This window comes from Stegostoma tigrinum, chromosome 18 (assembly GCF_030684315.1).
Source record: "Stegostoma tigrinum isolate sSteTig4 chromosome 18, sSteTig4.hap1, whole genome shotgun sequence".
Lineage (NCBI taxonomy): Eukaryota > Metazoa > Chordata > Chondrichthyes > Orectolobiformes > Stegostomatidae > Stegostoma > Stegostoma tigrinum.
This window is the reverse complement of record NC_081371.1, coordinates 46,293,366-46,320,360: the sequence shown is the minus strand read 5'-3', so window position 1 is coordinate 46,320,360 and position 26,995 is coordinate 46,293,366. Positions and strand designations below refer to the sequence as shown.

Here is a 26,995-nt window from a genome sequence, read left to right as displayed (position 1 = left end):
CAGTACGGCACTCCCTCAGTACTGAGCCACCCCCCGCCAGTAGGGCATTCCCTCAGCACTGAGCCACCCCCCACCAGTACGGCATTCCCTCAGCACTGAGCCACCTCCCGCCAGTACGGCATTCCCTCAGTACTGAGCCACCTCCCGCCAGAAAGGCATTCCCTCAGCACTGAGCCACCTCCCGCCAGTACGGCATTCCCTCAGCACTGAGCCACCACCCGCCAGTACGGCATTCCCTCAGTACTGAGCCACCCTCCTGCCAGTACGGCATTCCCTCAGTACTGAGCACCTCCCGCCAGTACGGCATTCCCTCAGCACTGAGCCACCTCCTGCCAGTACAGCATTCCCTCAGTACTGAGCACCTCCCGCCAGTAGGGCATTCCCTCAGTACTGAGCCACCTCCCGCCAGTACAGCATTCCCTCAGTACTGAGCACCCCCCGCCAGTACGGCATTCCCTCAGTACTGAGCCACCTCCCGCCAGAAAGGCATTCCCTCAGCACTGAGCCACCACCCGCCAGTACGGCATTCCCTCAGTACTGAGCCACCCTCCTGCCAGTACGGCATTCCCTCAGTACTGAGCACCTCCCGCCAGTACGGCATTCCCTCAGCACTGAGCCACCTCCCGCCAGTACGGCATTCCCTCAGTACTGAGCCACCTCCCGCCAGTACGGCATTCCCTCAGTACTGAGCCACCTCCCGCCAGTACGGCTTTCCCTCAGCACTGAGCCACCTCCCGCCAGTAAAGCATTCCCTCAGTACTGAGCACCTCCCGCCAGTACGGCATTCCCTCAGCACTGAGCCACCTCCCGCCAGTACGGCATTCCCTCAGCACTGAGCCACCTCCCGCCAGTACGGCATTCCCTCAGTACTGAGCCACCTCCCGCCAGTACGGCATTCCCTCAGTACTGAGCACCTCCCGCCAGTACGGCATTCCCTCAGTACTGAGCCACCTCCCGCCAGTACGGCATTCCCTCTGTACTGAGCCACCCCCCGCCAGTACGGCATTCCCTCAGTACTGAGCACCCCCCGCCAGTACGGCATTCCCTCAGTACTGAGCCACCACCCGCCAGTACGGCATTCCCTCAGTACTGAGCCACCTCCCGCCAGAAAGGCATTCCCTCAACACTGAGCCACTCCCCGCCAGTACGGCATTCCCTCAGTACTGAGCACCCCCCGCCAGTACGGCATTCCCTCAGTACTGAGCACCCCCCGCCAGTACGGCATTCCCTCAGTACTGAGCCACCACCCGCCAGTACGGCATTCCCTCAGTACTGAGCCACCTCCCGCCAGAAAGGCATTCCCTCAACACTGAGCCACCCCCCGCCAGTACGGCATTCCCTCAGTACTGAGCACCCCCCGCCAGTACGGCATTCCCTCAGTACTGAGCCACCCCCCGCCAGTACGGCATTCCCTCAGTACTGAGCCACCACCCGCCAGTACGGCATTCCCTCAGTACTGAGCCACCTCCCGCCAGAAAGGCATTCCCTCAACACTGAGCCACCCCCCGCCAGTACGGCATTCCCTCAGTACTGAGCACCCCCCGCCAGTACGGCATTCCCTCAGTACTGAGCCACCACCCGCCAGTACGGCATTCCCTCAGCACTGAGCCACCCCCCACCAGTACGGCATTCCCTCAGTACTGAGCCACCTCCCGCCAGTACGGCACTCCCTCAGTACTGAGCCACCACCCGCCAGTACGGCATTCCCTCAGCACTGAGCCACCCCCCACCAGTACGGCATTCCCTCAGTACTGAGCCACCTCCCAACAGTACGGCACTCCCTCAGTACTGAGCCACCACCCGCCAGTACGGCATTCCCTCAGCACTGAGCCACCCCCCACCAGTACGGCATTCCCTCAGTACTGAGCCACCTCCCAACAGTACGGCACTCCCTCAGTACTGAGCCACCCCCCGCCAGTAGGGCATTCCCTCAGCACTGAGCCACCCCCCACCAGTACGGCATTCCCTCAGCACTGAGCCACCTCCCGCCAGTACGGCATTCCCTCAGTACTGAGCCACCTCCCGCCAGAAAGGCATTCCCTCAGCACTGAGCCACCTCCCGCCAGTACGGCATTCCCTCAGCACTGAGCCACCACCCGCCAGTACGGCATTCCCTCAGTACTGAGCCACCCTCCTGCCAGTACGGCATTCCCTCAGTACTGAGCCACCACCCGCCAGTACGGCATTCCCTCAGTACTGAGCCACCTCCCGCCAGAAAGGCATTCCCTCAACACTGAGCCACCCCCCGCCAGTACGGCATTCCCTCAGTACTGAGCACCCCCCGCCAGTACGGCATTCCCTCAGTACTGAGCCACCACCCGCCAGTACGGCATTCCCTCAGCACTGAGCCACCCCCCACCAGTACGGCATTCCCTCAGTACTGAGCCACCTCCCGCCAGTACGGCACTCCCTCAGTACTGAGCCACCACCCGCCAGTACGGCATTCCCTCAGCACTGAGCCACCTCCCGCCAGTACGGCATTCCCTCAGCACTGAGCCACCACCCGCCAGTACGGCATTCCCTCAGTACTGAGCCACCCTCCTGCCAGTACGGCATTCCCTCAGTACTGAGCCACCCCCCGCCAGTACGGCATTCCCTCAGTACTGAGCACCCCCCGCCAGTACGGCACTCCCTCAGTACTGAGCCACCCCCCGCCAGTAGGGCATTCCCTCAGCACTGAGCCACCCCCCACCAGTACGGCATTCCCTCAGTACTGAGCCACCTCCCAACAGTACGGCACTCCCTCAGTACTGAGCCACCCCCCGCCAGTAGGGCATTCCCTCAGCACTGAGCCACCCCCCACCAGTACGGCATTCCCTCAGCACTGAGCCACCTCCCGCCAGTACGGCATTCCCTCAGTACTGAGCCACCTCCCGCCAGAAAGGCATTCCCTCAGCACTGAGCCACCTCCCGCCAGTACGGCATTCCCTCAGCACTGAGCCACCACCCGCCAGTACGGCATTCCCTCAGTACTGAGCCACCCTCCTGCCAGTACGGCATTCCCTCAGTACTGAGCACCTCCCGCCAGTACGGCATTCCCTCAGCACTGAGCCACCTCCTGCCAGTACAGCATTCCCTCAGTACTGAGCACCTCCCGCCAGTACGGCATTCCCTCAGTACTGTGCCACCTCCCGCCAGTACAGCATTCCCTCAGTACTGAGCACCCCCCGCCAGTACGGCATTCCCTCAGCACTGAGCCACCTCCCAACAGTACGGCACTCCCTCAGTACTGAGCCACCCCCCGCCAGTAGGGCATTCCCTCAGCACTGAGCCACCCCCCACCAGTACGGCATTCCCTCAGCACTGAGCCACCCCCCGCCAGTACGGCATTCCCTCAGCACTGAGCCACCTCCCGCCAGTACGGCATTCCCTCAGTACTGAGCCACCTCCCGCCAGAAAGGCATTCCCTCAGCACTGAGCCACCTCCCGCCAGTACGGCATTCCCTCAGCACTGAGCCACCACCCGCCAGTACGGCATTCCCTCAGTACTGAGCCACCCTCCTGCCAGTACGGCATTCCCTCAGTACTGAGCACCTCCCGCCAGTACGGCATTCCCTCAGCACTGAGCCACCTCCTGCCAGTACAGCATTCCCTCAGTACTGAGCACCTCCCGCCAGTAGGGCATTCCCTCAGTACTGAGCCACCTCCCGCCAGTACAGCATTCCCTCAGTACTGAGCACCCCCCGCCAGTACGGCATTCCCTCAGTACTGAGCCACCTCCCGCCAGAAAGGCATTCCCTCAGCACTGAGCCACCTCCCGCAAGTACGGCATTCCCTCAGCACTGAGCCACCACCCGCCAGTATGGCATTCCCTCAGTACTGAGCCACCCTCCTGCCAGTACGGCATTCCCTCAGTACTGAGCACCTCCTGCCAGTACGGCATTCCCTCAGCACTGAGCCACCTCCTGCCAGTACAGCATTCCCTCAGTACTGAGCACCTCCCGCCAGTACGGCATTCCCTCAGTACTGAGCCACCTCCCGCCAGTACAGCATTCCCTCAGTACTGAGCACCCCCCGCCAGTACGGCATTCCCTCAGTACTGAGCCACCTCCCGCCAGTACAGCATTCCCTCAGTACTGAGCCACCCTCCTGCCAGTACGGCATTCCCTCAGTACTGAGCCACCCTCCTGCCAGTACGGCATTCCCTCAGTACTGAGCACCTCCCGCCAGTACGGCATTCCCTCAGCACTGACCACCTCCTGCCAGTACAGCATTCCCTCAGTACTGAGCACCTCCCGCCAGTACAGCATTCCCTCAGTACTGAGCACCCCCCGCCAGTACGGCATTCCCTCAGTACTGAGCCACCTCCCGCCAGTACGGCATTCCCTCAGCACTGAGCCACCTCCCGCCAGTACGGCATTCCCTCAGCACTGAGCCACCACCCGCCAGTACGGCATTCCCTCAGTACTGAGCCACCCTCCTGCCAGTACGGCATTCCCTCAGTACTGAGCACCTCCCGCCAGTACGGCATTCCCTCAGCACTGAGCCACCTCCTGCCAGTACAGCATTCCCTCAGTACTGAGCACCTCCCGCCAGTACGGCATTCCCTCAGTACTGAGCCACCTCCCGCCAGTACAGCATTCCCTCAGTACTGAGCACCCCCCGCCAGTACGGCATTCCCTCAGTACTGAGCCACCTCCCGCCAGTACGGCACTCCCTCAGCACTGAGCCACCTCCCGCCAGTACAGCATTCCCTCAGTACTGAGCCACCCTCCTGCCAGTACGGCATTCCCTCAGTACTGAGCCACCTCCCGCCAGTACAGCACTCCCTCAGTACTGAGCACCTCCCGCCAGTACGGCACTCCCTCAGTACTGAGCCACCTCCCGCCAGTACAGCACTCCCTCAGTACTGAGCACCTCCCGCCAGTACGGCACTCCCTCAGTACTGAGCCACCTCCCGCCAGTACAGCACTCCCTCAGTACTGAGCACCTCCCGCCAGTACGGCACTCCCTCAGTACCGACCCTGTGACAGTGCGGCAGTTTCTCAGTTGTGATCCTCTAACAATGCAGCATTCCCTCAGCACTGACCCTCCAACAATGCGGCACTCCCTCAGTATCCAGCCTCTGGCCAAACTGGTTCCACTCTTGTGCCCTGCAAATGCTTAATACTCCATTGGGACTGGCAGTCTTGATCATATGTTCCACTTGAATCTGAAAGCTTACGCATTTACCACCAAGCTGCAATTCAACAATTACTAGATTGGCTCCCCATCCTCCTGGGTCAGTTGCACTGGAATCCATTCTTTCAACAAACAAATTTATGAAGAACTAACAGTCACAGATGAAATAAGACTTACGAAAACTGTGCCACAATGAACTCGAGGTGAGACTTGAGCTTACTCCCTAGGGGATAATCCAGAATGAACTTCAAATAAACCTGACACAAGGAAGCAAACAGATAAAATGATTACAACCGATTTGGGGTGCTACAATATACAAATAAAAATTAATTATGCAGAAACCCATTCGAGACACAGAAACACAAAGTGTACAACATACACAGAGATGCACACCCACACACATACCCAAACCCACCATAAACACACCTCCCCAACATGCGCGCACACGCACACACATACACGTGATGTGTTGGTGTACACATGCACATGTGTACACTGCATGTGCATTGGCGTACAATAACATACACATATACATCAATTACTGGGGGGGTTTTCACACCTCGTGTCTGGTTCTCTTGTAGACTGATTCAGAGAGACTGGTCCCTCTGATTTGTTGTTCTAGTTGTTTCATGTGACTACCAAAATGGTGGAAGGTGAACAAGAGTGAGCTTGATTTTACTGTGTCTTGGAATTCCCAAATGCACAGGATCTGAACAGATTAAAAAGCACTGGCGTTCACGGGAATTACAAGCACAACGGATTTCTTGCTCAAGGTTAATTGGGATCTACGGCTCGTGCTGTCGTAAACTACAGGAGAAACTCTGAAACTTGAGAGGCTGGGTTCGACACTGACCTGACGACACTGCACTCGAACTGGTTCACTCTGTCCAGTCACAGCAAGCTTCGCCACTTTCTGCATCACTTCATCCATCTCTGGAACAAGCAGCTTTCTTGATAGAATTGCCTGTGAGGATAAAAAGCAGCAAGGGGTGTCTGAACCCTAAAAACATTCAGAGGGGTTTGAAACATGAATTGCGAGCTTTTAAGGGGCAGAAGGGAATTCCCCAAGTATTTGAGGAATGGGAAGCCACACCCACAGAAGGCCGAGTGGATTGGGGATTATAGGAGGGTTGAGGGGTGAGACAGTAACAGAGGACTGGAGGTTTACTAATCCTGAAGGAAGAGTTGGGGGAATTGGGCAACCAGGGTTTGAGGTGGGATTGGTCAAGTTGCGAATGCAGCACAGAAGCATTAATCCACAAATCCAACGGAGAGTTTGGGTGAGTCTACAGCTTAAGTTCAAAATGTTGTAGAGTAGTCAGGCTCCACATCGTGTTTAAAATGTCAACCTCTGATGAAAGGGGGAAGTGGAAACTGACTCAGTAACTTTTAAAAGGCAATCAGACCTCCGCTTGAAAGGAAAAATATGTGCGGCTCAAGTAGAAGCAAGAGCAGGGTGTGTGGGACTAAATGGAGAGCTCTTTCAAATAGACAGCACAGGAATAACTGGCCAAATGGCCTCCTCCTGTACTGTCCCATTCCCTGAGGCTCCATGTGATATCCCAAGACTGAGAGGCATAGTACATGGACACAGTCTCACTTTAACATTCCTTTCTCACACAACAGACAAAGTCCCCTTCAGGAGAAGGCATTGACTCTGATTGAACAGGTGGTGTCTAGTGAGATCCCATTCTAAACTCAGAGACAGAATTGGTTCCTCTCATTTTCATCCTTCACATCAGGATCTTACACATTTCGGTTGACTTGCTCCTTACTCTTCAAAATTCCAACTCAAGCCTAGTCTGTCTAATCTTTGCTCACATTCCAGGGTAAACTTTCCCTGAACTATTTCCAACACAAACATGGATCTGAAAATTTGCTTCCTCATTTTCAAATCCCAAAACTTCACGCCTACCCTAATCTCAGTAACCTCCTCCAAACGCAATACCCTCTAAGATCTCTGTGGTCTGCTAACGTACCGCTTGGCTTCCCCAACTTCATTGGCTCCTCCACTGGCAACTGTGCCCTCACAACTGAATGGTCCCCGAGCCCTAGAACTTTCTCTGTAAGCCCCTTTAGCTCTCTTTCCTTCTTAAAACCATTCCTTAAAACTTTTATCTCGAAAACCTCAAATGGCTCAGTATTAGATTTTGCCCGATTATTCTAATGGGATGTTTCTTGGGGTATTTAATTCATTCTTTTAGGAGATGTCCAGTATTCGCTGCCCATCCCTAAGTGCCCTTGAACTGAGTGGCTTGCTCAGCCATTTCAAATGGCAGTCAAGAGTCAATTGCATTGCTGTGGATCTGGAGTCACACAGAGGCCGGGTCAGGCAAGGATGGCAGGTTTTGTTCTCCGAGCCCTTCGATTTTTATGACAACCAATAGTAGTTTTGTGGTCTTCACTATGGAAACTAGTTATCACTTCCAGATTTGTTTTAGTAATTGACTTTAAATTCCACCAGCTGCGGAGTGGGATTTGAACCCACATCTCTGTAATAGAGGTTCAATGACATTACCACTCCACCATCACCTCTCCAGATAATTTCAAGGTGCTATAAAAGCTGAGGCACCTGTTGCCACCTTCACTCACTTTGAGAAGTCCAAAAGCTGTTGCCTGACGTGATGAGTCATAAATATCCTCCTCGGCATATCCCAACAAAATCTGCAACTGTTTGTCAGTTATCGTGTGCCCCGTTATGTTCCTCACGAGGATTGTAATTGACTGTGGAATTAAAAAATAAAATATTAATACAATCCACCATCATACCCTCAGATGATGGACTGGGCAAAAGATGCACATTACTTCCCATCACCAATGATATTGATCGTAAAGGTGGTGCTTATAAAGCACCAATTCTGCTACCTATTTCATTTGACTTAATACTTACCTGATATTTTAAGAGAACAATTTGTTAAATGAATGTACCCAATCACAGCTCAGACAATAGGAACTAGAACATTGCAGTGAGCGCTGACATCAATTCACTCACTTTAGGCTGTGAGCAGCTCCCTGGAATCCAGAGCAGCTTTCACTGGCCTCTACATATCATGGCACCAACATGCCCACTGTGTGTATTGTCGGCCACATTCAGAGAAATTAGCATAAGGCGGGGTAACCTCTCAATCTAGTGGGTATCCATCACAGCATCAGCTCTTTCAAATGGGCTTTAGACTCCTTCCCTCGCACTTCCCATATCTTTGTGAAATATTTAACTAACTTCTTACTTTAAATGGCATTCCAGTCGATGCTGCATTGTCTACTGGTGGTAAATCATTAACCATTCTGGTAATCTGAAAACATGTTCAATCTCTGATTGTGAATGTCTATTATCATTACCAACGCACAAACTATTGTGGAAATAATTTTCTACTATTGTCACATACAACATATCACTTCAAAAACCTTCTTTTAACCTTCTCTGTCACTAAGCGTAAGCTGGATGCACTGCATATCACGGGCCTATTGGGGATAAAGTTCAAGATTTTGACCCGGTGACATTGAAATAACAGCAACATATTTCTGAGTCAGGATGGTAAGTTGGCTGGAGGGCAACATGCCAATGGTGGTGTTCACATGTATCTGCTGCTCACACTCCTCTTGGTGGTAAAGGTCACAGGCCTGGATGATGCTGTTGAGAGAGCAGTGGCCCATTACAGCAATGCATAAATGAAATGGTGCATAAAAACTGAAAGAACTGCAGATGCTGCAAATCAGAAACAAAGACAGAGGTACGTTCTGAGAAAGGGTCACTGGGCCTCTGATTAACTCTGATTATTGTCACAGATGCTGCTACAGCTGCTGAGCTTTTCCAGCAACCTGTTTTCATACAAAACAGGACACCCAGCTGCCAGAGTGTGTCAGTGATGGAGGAAGTGACTGTTAAAAGGTGATGAACATGGTGCCAATCAAGCAGGCCGCTTTGTCATGGACAATGTTGAGGTTCTTGAGCATTGCTGGACCTGCACTCATCCAGGCAAATGTAGAGTACTCCATCACATGCCTAACTTCTGACATACAGATAGTAGACAGGCCTTGGGGAGTCAGGTGGTGAGTTACTGGGTTGGCTTGTAGAGGTATGGAAATGAGTTCAAAAATCATACGTTATGACATGTCACTTTGATGAAGAGATCAGTCAGCCACCAGGGAGAGCACGGCAAACAGTACAAACAACAGCCAACAAAACAACCCTGCTCAGCCGATGGAGAATTAAGCTGGAGCAGGATAAAGTATCCCATTGGCTAGTGTGACACACTCGTACTAGTGTGTACCATCTACAATGAGTTCCTCAGTAGCTCACCAAGGCTCTTCCAACAGAACTTTCCACGCCTGTGACTTTGATTATCCAGAAGGATAACTGCAGCAGAAAGAAACCACCTGCAAGTGTCCTTCCAAGCCACTCACCATCCTGACTTGAAAATATATTGCTGTTCCTTCAGTGTTGGTGGATCAAAATCCTGAAGTTAATGGTACTATGGGTCTACCGACTGCAGTGTTTCAAGAAAGCAGCTCACTACCATCATCTAGAGGACCAGTAAGGATGGGCCATGAACGCTGTCTCAGTCAGCAATGCCCATAATCTCATGAATAAAAATAATGAGTAAATAAATAGAAGCTCAGCATAAAGAACAACAATTACTTTAAATTCCCATAAAATACTGCTTAGGCGTCACCAAGACTGGACACCAGACTTTAGGAAGTACGGCAAGCATACTTGACATAAAAACAGGCTACAGAAGCAACTTATGAAAGAGGTATTGTAACCGAGAGAATTCAGTCACATGGAAAAGCAAGGATTGTCCTCCTTTGAGCACAGAAGCTAACTACGAGATCTAAAAGAAAAGATCAAATCAATGAGGTGTTTGATTACATTAACTGAGGGAAAGAGATTCCAGTGGCTGCAGGATACTGGCTTAAAATGACTGGCCTAACCATTGCAAAGTAATATTAATGATTGAAAATGTTACCTTGAAACAGTTCACCACCAGGTGAAAGTTTTCTCCCCTCGCTGCTCCAGCCTTGGCATAATCCTTCAGTAACACAAAAAGTTGCTGGGTCAGCTGATCAGCCAGAGTTTCTGTGGACGCCAGCGGGAATTTCAATATCCAGGTGAGGCACTGCAAGGCAGAAGTGGTCACCTGTAGATGAAAAGAATTGACATCATAGCAATTAATGTTCATGCAGAAACCCTAACAGATACAGCACCACACCCAGTATTCTGAAAGTGTAAGCAAAAATGTCAATTTCACGGATGTAATCTGACTCAGTAAACCATGTTTATCCTGTCCACAATATTGCAATGCTGGAAGGAAATATCAAATTATTCCTTTACAAGTGATTACTAGCTGAGGTGCCCTGTTAGGATATGAATGTAGATGTCTTTCTTATAAATGAAGAGCTCTCTCTGCTTATAAAGACCTTAGCCAGGCTTTTACTGCAGAAATTTACAACTAATGAATCATATTTGTGGTGTTGAACTAGGAAACATGGAGACCAATTCACACACACAAAACTGCCAGAAACAGCAATGCGAGTGTGATCGGACAACTGGTTTCAGAGTGATGGTGGACGAGTAATACACTAGCAAGAACTTAGCTGGCTCTTTAATGAAATAATGCTGTTTGATCCTTTGCTTCCACCCAGTAGGACAGTCAGAACATTGTGTTTAATGCTGGATGTGAAAGCCAATACGTCTGACAGTGCAGCACTCCTTCAGTACTGCTGTCAGGATTAGTCAGCATTGATTGTTGTTCTTATAATATCTACATTTGCATGCTCCATTGAATGAGAAATATTTGTGAAAAGGAATCCGTTAATTTCAGGGAAAATAAAAACACATCAGGATTCTAAGAAATATGAGGCATTAACAGCACAGAAACAGGTCATTCGGCCTGACTTTTTTTTTGAACAGACGTGCAGTGGAGCATAGGTGTGAATGAAGGTTCCGATGGATACTGTCCTTCTCACTAGCAGGCAAACTGCATCTTGGTGCTCGATGGGAAGTTCTGGCAATGAGACTTTCTGCCAAATAACTTTGACAGTCTGCTCAGGGAGCCACCCAACAGAATCCACCCTCTCCTTTTCCCGCATGGTCTCGATCACTGCCTGATGGACTTGCGGTCAAAGGTGTTCTCCTTTACAAAAACCTCCATGAGGGGCAGCTGGTACGGAACTGCTCAACTGCTTGGAGCATTCCGTGGCAACGAGGCCAGGTCCATCCTGCATAACATTGGGCACAAGTGAAACTTAGTAATTAGAGACACTTGGAGTTTGTGTTCTGAGGGTACACTAAGGTGGCCATTAGGATGAGGGCAGCATTGGGATAAGCTCCTCCCCTCCTTATCTACAGCTTTGTATATACTGTCCCTGCAGATATCTTTGACCTCCAGATGTACTGGAAGGTGGTTTGGGTGACTGCAATGGTGCAGGCTCAGGGGATAGGTCAGGTCTGTGTAAACCACCACACCGAGTACCTCACACTTGGAGACCAGGTTTTTACCTGCAATGAAGAGGAAAAGGCCCACCCATCTGCCCAGTTTCTGCCTCACCTTGGCAATACGCTCCTCCCAAGTTTTGGCACACACCCTCGCCCTAGACCCTCCAAACCATATAGCTAGCACCTTCAGATCCCATAGCTGACTGGACCCAGTTGCTAACGACCTTAGTCAGGATTTTATAAACCACATTCAACAGAGAAATTGGTCACCAATTTCTAAATTTCCTCCCCCTCCCCCTTCAGCTTATAGATAAGGGTGATGATATCCTTCCTCATAGATTCACACATGACCTGCCAGGAGCATGTCTGATACAACTCCAAACTTTTATTCTTTTCAAAAGGCTTCAGGGTCTTGGTCAGCTCACCCAGAGATATCGACCGGTCCAGCCTCTCCTGTGTGGTGCCCTCTGTTATAGAGGTCAGGAATGACTGGCAGGCCATGCTGTCTGAGGGCTTCATATTGTACAGTCTGGCATAAAAGGATTTGCTGATACTCAGGATGTCAGGCTGAGATGATGTTACCAAGCCATCTTCTTCTGTTAGCCTACTAGTCACAGAGTTCTCCCTGTGCACCTTCTGGAAGAAGAAACATGAACATATCTCATCCTGCTTCACAGGACGGACCCTGGACTGGAAGATTATCTTGGAGGCCCCTCAGGGAAAGAGTGAGGCTTGCTGGCTGTTCACCTGTTGAAAATCCTCCTTGACATCGGCCCTCATTGTTTTCAGCAGGAGTAAAGGTTCTGCATGCTTTTCTGGAGTTTGGATAGTTTTCCCCATCTCTCTCTCTCTCTCTCTCTCTCTCATCTTCTGAACACTTTCGAGGATGAAGAGCCTGATGGTGCCCTGCACTGTTTCTCCACCAGTCTGCAGGAGACTCAAAAAGGGGCTTCATGCTTGTCCAACCTGGATAATCCCTTTTGAGTTCCTTGATCAACAGTTTCACGTTCAGCTTCCACGTACCCTTGCCAGCCTGCTGGTCGCCCTGTAGTGATAGTTGGCCAGTAGGAGGCAGTCTTCAGAGAAGAACAACAGCTTTGACACTGGTGGGTCTGACTGAGAGCGCTCGGGACACAAACAGGAAATCTATCCCTCAGCGGACGGAGCCCTGCGGCCACTACCATGGATTTCCAGGCTGTGCTCTGCCTGCAGGCGTGAAGAAGTCATCATGACCCAGCTTGGAATCTTTAAATGTTTCCGTCAGAAATCAGGATCTGGTATATCACAGTTTATCTCAAAGCAACTGTGATGGTGGGGTGGGGGCACAAATTAAAAATTCTTACTTTTGCACTTGCTTAGTTCTTCCTCACAACCCTCTTCTTCCCAAATCTTCGCTACCTTTCTTCCTTATCTAGCTTCCCATCAAACATATATTAGGTCCCTCCCCATTCTCTGAAAACTGACAAAGTTCCTCAAGAATTCCTAACCGGATTTACTGGTGACTATATTAGACGGATGACCCCTAACACTGCCTCAAAAGTGAAAACACAAATTTGTGAGATTTTACACAGGGAAGCTTTTTCAACTGAAAGAATTTTACAGCAATTTACAGCAGTGAAATCTAAAATATTAAAGCCAAAACAAAGAAAATCCAAATAATGAGAATTTATTTCTAAAAATAAAATAGGAGGGAAAAATAGCTGTATTACTAGCCCATCCTCAATAGCAAGAGGCTATTTAGTTTGTAGGTGTGAGTGTTCTGCTTCACAAGATAAACTATACAGATGTGAACAATGCTCACCTTTACATGCATGGACTGGAGACAGTCAATCAACAGCTGCACAAATGGGTCAAGCATTCCCAAAATGTGTTCTTCTGAAGAATTCACCTTCGACCTCTTCAAACTCATATGCAGTAGCTGGGAGAAGATTGAAAAACAAACACTTGTGTGCAACTGTTACACATGAACAAAACAGCAAGTCCATTCATCTGCCACAAACAATATCTCAGAACACAAGGAGGTTACAAGGTTTCGACAGAATGCAGTGTCTGTTGCCAATCATAGCAGGTACAAGACTGAAATCACATGCAGGACCACATATTAATAGTGAGATTCCCAGGTGGGCAACACCTCAGCCACTGAGCTCACCTCCCCCAACAAGCTGCAAGATTTCAAGGTTGTTTATGGTCTGATACCAGCAAAACAATCCTATTTATTCAGCTCCATTTTCACTACTTCAGCACACCGCACAAGAATTAAAACTCCATCTGACTGACGTCAGTCTGCTCAATCGGTACCCAATTTGCGGCTGCTGCTGCACTGTGTACCATCAGCAGCAAGGACTAGAGCAACTTTCCAAGATTAATTCAATGATTCTTTCAGGTGGTGGAACAGCAACGAGCCAATCAATCCCTCCTGTATAAATTACAGCTGTTCAGTATTTCCACTCTGTTCACTTGACTGCATTTGGATTTTTATTTGTATGCCCCCACTATCCTCTGATATATAATTTAGTTGGAGATTAGTAATTTTCTTTTCCCCGCAGACAAAAGTGAGACATCCCAGCTACTTACTAAGAAAATAAAGCCACAAGTTTCCACTGCTTTGAATAAGCAACAATAAACATCACCAAAGTCAGATAAACAAAACAATGTAAATGCAACTTATATTGTAGCATCCAGAAGTAACAGGAGGCAAATGTGGCTAATGGACAGTGAGCAAATATCTCGCACAGCAGATGAAATAGTCAAGATTAATTTCACAGATTTTTCAGAAAACCACCTAGCTTGTAAGTCTCCAAATCACATTAGAATTTCACAAGGTATTTCAATTCTTCACCACTGAAGGCTTGTCTAAATTCAGAACTTCATCAAAAGCCGTTTGATTGTGGAGTGCCTCAATACTTGTTCATGTTCTGGTACATGAAGCTCCTTTCCTGTTACAACCAAGGTTCTGGATTTTTCAAATTGCACTGCTGCACCTACTCATAGGCACAATTCCATACTGTCTACAGACAGGTAGCTGGCATTAAGACTGTAATCGCCTTGGGATGCTTGAAGTCCCAGTCTTGCTCACTCCCAGGACTCTTCCTGAGTCCCAACCCTAACACATGGCAGCAACTATTGACTCCTAGAACTTTACTGAGTCCTAAATCATCAGTGCCTGCCTATAAGCAGCACCCTTTTTAGGGCAGAACCTCAATTCCCTGAAGCTGACTATCCAATTCCACTTCCCCAAGACTTCTCGCCAATCCTAACTACCTGGAACGTTCAAACCGATCGTGGGGCCTTTTCCTGAGCCCCAACTAAACAAAGCCAGTGACTTTCAATTGCCTTTTCAGCTAACTGCACCATTTTTCCTACATGGAGCCTATTCCACTACTATTATGCAATCGACTCCAACTATCCGACTGAAACTCTTCAGTGACCATGGAACTGTTCTAGATAACCTATTGAAAATCTCACAACCAGCACCCCTCTTGTTCCAAGGAAGTACTGCATTGGGTAATCAAGGTAACCTGAATGTTCCAATTTTCCCAGCTAACTTCCTGCCAACAACAGTCAGCTAAGAATTGCATATCACATATGGATACAAACAAACTGGACTTCATCACATCAGCTGCTCTGGCAAATGTGTAACCACTATTAGAGTCTCAATTCAATCACCCTTTAATCTCCTAAAACCGAGGGTGCACGTACAGTCAGAGAGATGTAGAGCACAGAAACAGGTAACTCAACACATCTCATCCGTGCCAACCAGAAATCCCAAATAAATCTTGTCCCATTTGCCACCATTTGGCCCAAATCACACTAAACCCTTCCTATTCATGTTCCCATCCAGACGCCTTTTAAATGTTACAAGTGTAACTTCCTCCACCACCTCCTCTGGCAGCTCATTCCATATATACACTATCCTCTGAAAAAGTTCCCCTTTAGGTCCCTTTTAAATCTTTCCCCTCTCATCTTAAAAAATGGCTTCTAGTTTTGGTTTACCCTACTCTGGAGAGAAGGCCTTGGCTATTCCTCCTATCTATGCCCCTCATGATTTTATAAACTTTTATAAGATAACCCCTAAGTCTCTGATGCCCTGGGGAAAATAGTCCCAGCCCATTCAGCCTCTCCGTAAAGCTCAAACCCTCAAACTCTGGCAACATCCTTGTGAATCTCTAAGCCTCACACCATTTTTCTTTGAGCAGAAGGCCAGAGTTGAAAGCAGTATTAGAAAAGTGGTCTAACCAATGTGCTGTAAAGCTGCAACATGACCTCCCAACTCCAATTCTCAATGGACTGACCAATAAAGTCAAGTGTGCTATCTTGTCCACCTCTAACTCCACTTTCAAGGAACTATGAACCTGCACCCCAAGGTCTCTTTGTTTGGCAACATTTCCCATGAGCTTACCATTAAGTGTGCAAGTTCTACCCTGATTTGCCTTCCCAAAATGCAGCATCTCACATTTATTTAATTTAAACAAGCCTAGTCTTCACAACCACTGCTCATATGTTAATCCTTATTCCAAATATTCTCCTCTTCCAAGTGCTCCAGCTCCTAGCCCCATGACCTCTACAACATGAAGGACATTATCCATAAGCTATTGGAAGGATCATCACCACCAAGCCTGACTTGAACATAAGCTCTTGTTCCTTGGTCCCTGTCGAGTCAAAATTTTGGAAATGCCCTGCCTAACCTCACAGTGTGAACAATATTGGGGGGATTACAATAGGTTGAGAAGGTCTATGCCACATCCTCAGAGTAAATCGGATTAGGTAAAATGTATGGCCTTGCAATTGTTGGCATATTAATAACCAAAGGGGAATTGTGGGTTTTTCAACAGCTATTCTGAATGAACACATCCCTAAACACATGCACACCCAAGCCCACACTCCATCCTGACTTTGAAATAAATCATTGGCCCATCGGTGTCCTTGGGTCAAATCCTGAAACAGCATCGTGGGTGAACCCACAAACGGGCTCCAACTGTTCAAGAAAGCAGCTCGCCACCACTTACTCACAAGCAACTAGGGGCAGGCAATGAATAGCCCAGCCAGCAATGCCTGCATCCTGTGTTCAAATAGGAAGACGATGCATTTCAGAAACCAATGAATGAGCAGAAACTCTGATTACTTACCCTCAACCCTGTATCGACCAGAATGTGCATGTTGGTCTTGGTGCTGGTGGCCGCTTTCTCACCTTGACGGCTTGGGGTGGGGGGCAGCAAAAGGCAACTTTGGGGCTTCAGTCCAATGCGGGAGGCTTCAAGTTTCTTGTGTTTACCTCTTTAAAGTGACATGTAGCAGCGTTACAAAGAAACCTAGAGAATGCAGCCCCAACAAGTCTGTGCTCCAGACAAGCTTCCTCCCAACTCTTCCTCATCTCACCCATCAGGCATCTTTCTTTAGCCCTTGAGCAATTATCTAATTTCTCTTTAAGGACAGCCATGCCATTTACCTAAACCAGCTCACACGGTACTGCATTCCACATTCTCATCACTTACCGTCAACCAACATTTAACAAAACCATCTGGACAAAACATCAACTCATAAAATATGCACAAATGCAGGGATGGGTTAAACTAGGGAGTTTGAGCTGACTCGTCACATTCTGGTTAACTCTTGTTAGCGGTTATATTTTAAGATAGTTGGATACTGCACAAATACAGCTCACCAGCTGCTGCACAGACTGAACCTCGCTCCATGGGTGCTGGCTGAAGGCTGGGAAACCCAGGCACTCCTTTGATTCCAAATGTGGTGACCAATGGCCTCTCGAAAACCTCAGAAACAGCCCCCCTCTTGTTCCAAGGAAGGACTGCATTGGGTAATCAAGGTAACCTGAATGTTCCAATTTTCCCAGCTAACTTCCTGCCAACAAGAATTGCATATCACATATGGATACAAGCAAACTGGACTTCATCACATCAGCTGCTCTGGCAAATGTGTAACCACCATTACAGTCTCAATTCAATCACCCTTTAATCTTCTAAAACGTACAGTCAGAGAGATATAGAGCACGGAAACAGGCAACTCAACACATCTCATCCAAGCCAACCAGAAATCCTAAATAAATCTTGTCCATTTGCCAGTTTTATGCAGCGATACTGAAAAGCTAATCACAATTTACACCAACCTCAATCAGCATAACATACTGTCTCAATATACACTTTAATCTGCCATATTCACTCAAATAGTCATTCAAATGAATGATTACTCACTTGATTCTCTGTGCCATCAATGGTAAGCTCTCTGTCACCAGACCATGGCTTAATAAGAGAATGGAGTCGGCTGTCATTTCCTTATTCAGTAACAGGCCAGACACAATGCGATGAAACGTTTCTTGAACCTTGCGAGCTTGCTTAAGGATGGTTGTATTCTCTAAGATCTGAAAATGTAAAATATCACTTAACCATACTGCACCAATATCAGCTTCCATTTAGAGTGTGCCTACACTGTCATAAAATGCCCTAAGGTGCTTCATAGGAACACAGTCAGAAAACAATGGAGGACAATTGGAATTCTTGCCTTCATTAACTGAGGCACAGAATATCAGAGCATGAAATGCTAGTTGAGTCACACTAGGAGGACTGCATGCAATTCTGGTCACCACGTTATCGGGAGGACATAACTGCGCCAGACATTGCACAGGAGATTTCTTGGGATGCTGCCTAGGCTGGAGGTTCTGTTTTATGAGGAAAGACTGGATAGGCTGTGTTTTTCTCCCTTGGAGCAGCAAAAGTTGGTACCTGATGCAAGCAAATAAGATTACAAGGGTGGAGAGGAAGGAACATTTTGCATTTATAGAGGGGTCAAGGTTATTGGGGCATAGAGACTAAGAGGCAGAAGTGAAGAGGAGAGCGGAGGAGAAATGTTTTCACCCCATTGGTGGTGGGAGTTTGGAAATCACTGCCTCAAAAAGTGGTTGAGTTGGAAACTCTTGAAGCATCTAAGCCGTATCTAGATGTTTACGAAGGGTTAGTTAACTCAGTTGCTAGACAGCTAGTTTGTGACGCAAAGTGATGCCAATGGCATGGATTCAATTCCCACTCTGGCTGGAATTAAGAGTCAGATCTTTGTTGACTGGCATGGACAAGGTGGGTCAAATGGCCTTCTCCTGTGCAGTTGATGTTTATAAATCTATTACAACAATCTTCTTGATCTATTGGCAAACCAGCTGCCAGTATCTGTTACTCAATCCTAAATGCCTTGAAAATGAGTGACTTCCTTGATTATTTTGGAGGGCTGTTAAGAGACAACCACATTCCCGTGGGTCTGGAGAATGGTAGATTTTCGTTCCTACAGAACATCAGTGAAATAGTTTGGTTTACACGACAATCAATTACAAGTTTTACAATTACAAGCTGGCCTGTTCCTTGAAAAAAAAACTAGCTCTGGAAACGGACAGAAGTACTTGCTTTGTCTTCCTCATGTCTCATTACGCCCGGGGCAACAACCAGAGACCAAGCGGAAGGGTCAAATGAAAAGCCACAATAAATGTTGACCATGGTTACAAGTTTTCATGGTTACTGCTTGTGAAAACAAGAAATTTATAATTGAAAGTCAATCAACTAATTTTAAATTCCATCAGCAGCCACGGTGAGATCTAACCCTGCATTACCACAGCATATCTTAGGAGACATCAGCAGGGGTGGTTAATTGTCAAGGCGGTGGTTTTGATGCAGAATTTTGACAAAGCAGAGAGAAGTAAAGGCACTTCAGGTTGGAATTCCACAACTTAGGCCTCAGGCCACCAACGATGTGAAAGAAGTAAAGATGGGGAAGTTAGACAAGAGGCTGGAATTGAAAGGAATCCTGGATCTCAGAAGGTTGTTGGAGGTTACAGACATAGGAAAGGGTTGAGGCCACAGCAGAGATTGAATAGAAAGTCAGAAGCTGCATGAGTACAGGTCTTTTCTTGCCGTGAAGACAGTCCAAAGCAGTTTGCAGCCAATGCGGTACTTCCACAAGGTAAGGAAAGTTAGAATTGACCAGAGTGCAACATAACAAAAAGATGAACCAATCTGCTTCCTATGACTGAATTCCTGTTCATTAAGAAACATGAATTATCCAAATAAAGAGGTCCATTTATAACAAAGCCAAACAGGTTAATTATGACGCTGCAAATCCTTCCAATAAGTCAAGGCAGGCAGCAATAGTGGATGAGTCTTCCTGAGCAGTCATTCCCCATATGGAGTAGCGTCCCCTTCAAAATAAAGCCTGTGCTGGCCTGTTCCTTGAAAAAAAAAACTAGCTCTGGAAACAGACAGAACTAGTTGCTTTGTCTTTCTCATGTCTCATTACGCCCAGGGCAACAACCAGACACTAAGCGCAAGGGTCAAATGAAAAACCACAATAAATGTTGACCAACCGAGGGAAATGCACCAGTGAATGATACAGCAAACTGGTCTGGGTTTTATGGCAGCAATGAAGGCAAAGCTGTCAGTGTTCGCCTTTGTCATTCTTTTGTTTCTGCAGCTTTACATGTGGAAATTCAGAATCTGCCAGCAGTGATTCCACAGGGTATTGTTATTGAAGACCCTGCAGTCTGCAATCACTTAAACATCTTCAAACCAACAAAAGCCTCCAATGCGAAGCTATTTGTCTCACTTTTAAAAAACCCTAGCAAATTTGAATCTTGTGATCAGAGATAATGGGAACTGCAGATGCTGGAGAATCCAAGATAACAAAGTATGGGGCTGGATGAACACAGCAGGCCAAGCAGCATCATGCTCCTAAGATGCTGCTTGGCTTGCTGTGTTCACCCAGCCCCACACTTTGTTATCTTGCATCTTGTTGTAATAGTTTTAACTCTTGCTTTCATAAACCACGTACTAAGTTCATAATTACTTAAACCATCTTTACCAGTTCTGTAACGTCATTTTAAATTTGTTGGATGTCAGATTCTTCCATTATGACAAAGAAAATCTATGTATTCTTGAAGTATTAAAACTCTTTAACAAGTTTACTGATCATGTTTTCGTCATTCTAATCCCACTTTGATGTCACTATCATTAATTTCACCATCTGCAAATTTCTTAAAAATAAAAAGTGATTTGGTGGTTTTGACACTCTGGTTTGCCGTCTGAAAATATTTCACTATAATTGGCTGCTTAACCTGCTTGACGACCTCAGTGCTGTGGGAAACCTGGAGATCTGCTTCACTTGGCAGCAGATTCAAAGTGGTGCTGGGAGAAAGCGAGCATAAATGTTTTAGAGATTGCTAGATCTTCGTGGCCAAATTTCTTCAAAGTTAGTGGTGCGTATTGCTAAACGGAACGCTGAGTTCACCTCTTTGAGTGGAAGGATCAGCTTAATAACTTGTGCCTTTCCTACAAACTGAGCCAGAATCTCATAGGAGTCGTAGCTTTTGCTTCTCCTCGCTTCCATCACTTTGCTTATAATTCCCTTCACTTCTTTCTCCTCTGCAATTTCACCAAATAATTCGTGGTTAAAAATCTAGACAGTGAGAGAGAGAGAGAGAGAGAGAATTATTTTGCACTGATAATAAGATCATTAGAATTCAGCATTGTATTATTTTTAATTAATTACAACACCAAGAAATAGATAAATATTTTAGAAGATTCAAAGAACACGGGTGGAAAAGGGTAATGGAATTTAGGATTAACATCAGAATAATAAACTGACCAGTCATCTTCTAAAACAAAACAGATTTGTTATAGTTAACACTGATACTTGAGGTGATGTCAGCTAGGGCACAGTTGGTAGCATTTCACACCGGTTTGGAAGTGGGAACAAGTCCCAAACCATATAATTGAGCCTATGATCAAAGCCGCGACTTAGACAGCTCTTGTGGCACATTGGTGGTGTTCCTACCTCTCAGCCAGGAGGCCTGGGTTCAAGTTCCACACGTTCCAGCACTGTGTCATAACGTTTGAGTAGGTTGCTTAGAAAATATCCAATCTGAGACTTCAGTACGGAAGGAGGGCTATGTTGTCACTGATTTTCAGATAGGGAGTTAAATCAAGGCTCATCATATGCTCTCAAACGAATGCAGAATGATCTACTGCAATAAGCACTAGGGTAATTCCTCCTCCCTAAATCCTCATGAAATATCTATTCCTCAACTAACATCTGAAAGAGATCATCTAGTCATTTATTACATTGCTATTGGTGCAGCAGCTCATTGGGCATAAAGTGGCAACTGTTATTGTCTACATTACAACAAAAAAAATTACTTCACGACTTCTAAAGCACTTTCTGATATTCAGAGGGTGGAAAAGCTGGGTTTTGTTTCCTTCTTTAGTACATGATGATCTGTAAAGCATTAATCATTTCTGAGAGTAAATCCTTACCCCAATGAGAACGTCCATGCAAGGGTCCAAATCACCACTGTTAAGTCTGGGTATGAGACTCTTTAACAGCATGTAGACAGTGTAAGTCAAAACATGAACCTAGCAAGGTTAAAAATAAAAGGAGGCTCAGTGAACTGAAACTACCAGGAGTGTTCTGGAACTGGGAGTGCGTCATATCTCAATCATTAACGTAATACAATTTCAGTAATTCAATGAGAGAATATCAATATTACAAACCAAAACTTACTCTTTTCTCATTCCAATTCTTTTCATTTACATCACCTTCCAACCCAGCAACCTTTTGCACATAGAAGGACAAGGCCAGAGGAAACAAGGGAATGCTGTCTGCAAGTTCCCCTCCAAACCACACACCATCCTGACTTGGAATTATACTGTTGTTTCTGGGTCAGAATCCTGGAATCCCCTCCCTAACAGCACTCTGGGTGTCCCTACACTCCAAGGATCGCAGTGGTTGAGATACGAACTCAACAGCAAGTGCCCCACAGCAATTGAGGATGGGTATTAATCGCTGGCCTCGCCAGTGACAAGTACATCCCAATTAAAAGGAAACTTTACTGTCAATATTTGGAAGACCTCAAACTGGGTTTGTCACATTATCTGGGCAATCGATTCCTGCACGCTGACCAGTGAGTGGTTGAGGTGGATGACAGATACATTTAAGGGAAAGCTAGAGAAAGATGAAGGAGAAAGTGCTGTCTGGAACAGGATGTCCCGAAGATCCCGCAGACCCCTCAACCAGTGTACACAATATTAATTTACCCAGGCACCTCAGCAAAGGACGGCACAGCATGGGTCTGCAGTCAGTGAACCAGGTCACAACGTTATTTGAAGATAACAGAGGTTAAGAGGTATGTTTTACACTTTTAACAACTCCATTGCTCACGATCTGATTCTTTAGAAACTTAAAATACTTCCCAGATAATCATAATTTTGCTGGTCTGTCAAACTGTTCTGTCTGTTCCTCCCTTCACAGGTTGATTCTCTCTCTGGTTGGATGGCAGCCTGCTCTGGTTATTGCTGCATCCAGACATGCCTCTGGGTAGCCTGGAGAGCGAGGTCCCCGAATCCTGCTTAACTGGTTTCCTATACCCTCCCGATTACCTTCCAGAACTTTCCAAGGACTTAACTAATCGGGGTATCAAATTAATTGGCTTTATCATCCTGAAATGCTGCTAATGGCTCTCGACAGCTTACTTAACTGTGACCCCTTCGATGTGTATGCTCTTAGGCCTGGAAGTCTAGTTTTATCTTAGAACATACATGTGGCCTTTTGTCTTACTCAGGCCTGTCTGTCCCATGCATGTAATGTTATTTGTCAGGACAGGTTGAGTTACCCTTTCACACTTCCTGCTGTGTTCCGGTGCCTCTCGGGTTTCAACTGTCTCGGACTGGATCTTGCCAGGACATGTCCTTAGGCCAAACTGTTTCTTGAGTCTGTCTTGGCTCAAGCAATCCCATCATACTTTGCAATTTGGCCAATTTTATGCCCTGTTTATTTCAGTTGCTGTGCCTGTATTTCTGGCCTCCCTTCTTCGTGATTTTTATTTCACTTAAGTAGTCGTAGGCTGCTACATAAGGAATGTAATAATATGGAAGTAGGGTGAGATGAATAGGGCTGGAGGAGGTTCATGTGTTGTGCAATCAGCAGCGCAGAGTTGTTCCACTGAATGGCTAATATTTGGGCTGCAAATACTATATATTTGGGCAATCACTTTGGGCATATTAGCAGCAAGTAACATGCCCACCACACTAGTGGCAGGCAATGACCATCTCCAACAAGAGAAAATATAGTTATTGCCCCTTGACATTCAATGACATTCAACTGCAACACGTTACCTGATAGCCCTTGGTTAAAGCTGACTGCATCTCTTTGAGAAGATACAGAAAGTATCCTGGGCCCAAAGTCTCAATGATTTTAGTCAGGGTGTTGCGAGCAACCTCTCGGATCTCCTGTGCCCGGTTTCTCAGCAGCATACAGACTTTGATGAGGATGCTGTGAACAGGAGACCAGAAAGATTTTTGTTAATGTAGCTCCCTTCATGATCACCTGAAGTCTCAATGTCTTTTACAGTCAATGAGGCTTAGCCACTGCTGTTTACACAGGAAAAAGTGGCTGTTAATTTACACCCAATAAGCTCCAAACAAAAATATGAAAATCGTTTGCCTTTTTGTTGTGAACAAATCATGGGTAAATATTGCCAGGACACTAAGAATAACTTTTGGGCTTTTATTCAAAATAGTACCACAGGATCTTCACATCTGCCTGAGTGGGGGAAGACTGGGTTTTAATTTAACATCTCATCCTGAAGATGCACCTCTGACAATGCAGCACCTACTGCCATGGAGTGCCAACGATGAGTATCACACCCAAATCCCAGAAACGGACTTGAACCTGGAATGTTGTCAATCAGAGGTGAAAATGCGACCAACTGAGACATGGCTGACTCAGATAGAGAGAGAAAATAAACCCTTAAAATGCAGATACAACCACTCACTGAATAGACAAGGCCCTGCTAATCCCCCAACGCCACTGTGAATACAACTATTCTTAGTCACTGCTGTGTAGCAATACCTTGGTAAATTGGAGTCCATGGTTTCCTTGGGAAGAGTCTGCATCAGTTTAACCATTGTATAAGCCAGTGGGATTCGCACCAACTCTTCGTCATTGACTATTTTTGATTTCACCAACTTGTGCTGCTCATCTCTTTGCACCTGTTAACAATGAAATAAACTCAAGTGGTGGCAGAGTTAGGTGGAGGGGGCTGGAGGGAGAGGGGCAAGAGTGTGTGGGAGTGAAATAAATGGAAGGTAGAAGAGAGATAAAAAGCAGGGAACGAGAGAGATTTATGACAACTGGAAAGAGAGAGGGCAGCAAGCTCACGGGGGGGTGGGAACAGAGAGGGGGTAGAAAGGAGGAGGAGGAGAGAGAGGGTAAGGGGAGAGTGAGTGTGAGAAAGGGGAGAAATTAGACAGTGACATGTAGACATAGGTAAAGAGGTGAGAGTTTGCAAGTTTATTGGAGGGTTTCACCTGCGGACCTTTGCAATTAAGCATTTCTGCAGCTTAGGCAGGATGCCGTGGGTGACAGTCACTTGGATGTGGTCAATCAGACTTTCCAGCTCCTGTTTATTTTTGGGTTGAGGGGCCATGGGCTTCTTCATCTGCTTCACTGGAAGCTGTTCTCCCGCTGTCTCTTCCTCACACACTGTGTTATCTTCATTTAATGTTTCTGCAGATTCTTCCTTCTCTTCATCAACATCATCTTCCAATTCCATGGCTTCAGCCACATTTTCCTCATCTTCTTTCTCTGTACCTACAGGGCACAGTGAGACGATCATGATCAGCACAGGGTGAAGGGTGCAGCCAACAGAAAAACCACCTATGTGGATGCTGGGTCAATTTAACAAGCAGGCTAAAAAATTATGACAGCATCATCTGGACTGCAGGACAATACAGTAAGTCAAAATCAGAGAGATCAGCCCTTCTTACAGAGATAGTAGGAACTGCCGATGCTGGAGAATGAGTTAACACGGTGTGAAGCTGGATGAACACAGCAGACCAAGCATCAGAGGAGCAGGAAAGTTTGACGTTTTGGGTCGAGGCCCAATTTCAGAGATGGGGGAGGGAAAAGGGGGTTCTGAAATAAATAGGGAGGGGGGGGGTGGCGGATAGATGATGGATAAAGAAGATAGGTGGAGAGGAGACAGACAAGTCAAAGAGGCGGGTTAGAGCCAGTGAAGGTGAATGTAGGTGGGGAGTTAGGGAGGGGATAGGTCGGTCCAGGGAGGATGGACAAGTCAAGGAGGTGGGATGAGGTTAGTGGGTAGGAGATGGGGGTGGGGCTTGAGGTGGGAGGAATGGTTAGGGAGGTGCAGATGAGCTGGGCTGGTTTTGGGATGTGGTTGGAGGAGGGGAGATTTTGAAGCTTGTGAAGTCCACATTGATACCCTTGGGCTGCAGGGTTCCCAAGTGAAATATGAGTTGCTGTTCCTGCATATTTCAGGCTGCATCATTGTGGCAATGCAGGAGGCCCAGGATGGACATGTCGTCCAAGAAGTTGGAGAGCGGCGGGGGAAGACTTGAAACAGTTCGCAACTAGGAAGTATAGTAGTTTTTTGCAAAGTCGCGAACCATTTCAACTAACTGCACCTCCCACTCGCGAATCATTTCAACTTCGCAACAAGCAACTATACCTCCCAGTCGCAAACCGTTTTAACTGCCCCCCCCACCCCCCGACTCCTTCAATCTACCTCTGCTATCCACTCAACTCTACACAGTTGTAGCAAGTGAGAGAAAACTAATCTAAGTTCTGTGGTGGGGAAGCATCTAGAAGTAATAATTTGGGAATACAGTTTAGTCACATGGAAAAATGCAAAGTTAAGAAGGAAGTGCTTAACCAATCTGCTGAACAGTTTTGTTGAGGTAATTGGTTGAGTGACAGGAAACAAGTCAAGCTGGCGGACGTTTTGTGGTGGAGATCCCCAGGAGGCAATGTGGGGATTCTATTAATAAACCTAGGATGTAGTCTGCATCAGTAGCCACTCTTTCACTCTTTCCGTCCTGCTGTTCTTAATGACTTCTGCACATATACTCTCAGGGTTCCTCTGCTTTTGCATTCACTATGGAGTTATAATTGTTATTTTATATTCTCTCTCCATGTTCTTCCTAGCAACCCACGAATCACTCTACATTTCTCTGCTTTGAATTTCATCTGCCCGTCATCTGGCCATCTCATTTTGCCATATCTATATCCTCCAAAGTTTTGTCATGGACTCTGCACCATTGCCTTCCATTAGGAAAATTCTTTGTGGATTTGCTCATCTCTAACTGATCTCAAGAACACATTCTTGAGATCAATTAGAGATGAGCACATTCTCCAACACCTGCAGTTCCCACTATCTCTGAAACATTCTCGAATGTGCCTAAGTGGCTTGCTCATCCCCATATCAGAAAGCTGTCCCATACAGGTCAGACCAGGTAAGGAGAGCAGGTTTGTTTACCACTAAGACATTAGGTAGGCTTTGAGAAAGTCTAGCAGTTTCATGGTCAGTGTTACTGAGATTACCTTCCTTACGCATGGCTTGAAGTTTCAACCCCCAATTTCCACTGAAAGACG

The 26,995-nt window shown here is 47.0% G+C and overlaps 1 protein-coding gene across 1 annotated transcript in view; it reads right to left on the bottom strand.

Annotated features, from left to right (window-relative positions):
* The window catches only part of utp20 (UTP20 small subunit processome component), a 122,917-nt gene that overhangs the window by 18,945 nt on the left and 76,977 nt on the right, over nt 1-26,995 (bottom strand). The window contains exons 41-52 of the mRNA XM_048548877.2: nt 24,918-25,192; nt 24,452-24,591; nt 23,716-23,872; nt 21,859-21,957; nt 20,834-21,001; nt 17,764-17,930; nt 16,684-16,831; nt 13,359-13,475; nt 10,089-10,259; nt 7,714-7,845; nt 5,975-6,085; nt 5,299-5,378 (exon numbers count right to left, since the gene is read on the bottom strand). Of these exons, the coding sequence (XP_048404834.1) occupies nt 5,299-5,378; nt 5,975-6,085; nt 7,714-7,845; nt 10,089-10,259; nt 13,359-13,475; nt 16,684-16,831; nt 17,764-17,930; nt 20,834-21,001; nt 21,859-21,957; nt 23,716-23,872; nt 24,452-24,591; nt 24,918-25,192 (1,765 nt within the window). The remainder of the gene's footprint in view (nt 1-5,298; nt 5,379-5,974; nt 6,086-7,713; nt 7,846-10,088; nt 10,260-13,358; nt 13,476-16,683; nt 16,832-17,763; nt 17,931-20,833; nt 21,002-21,858; nt 21,958-23,715; nt 23,873-24,451; nt 24,592-24,917; nt 25,193-26,995) is intronic.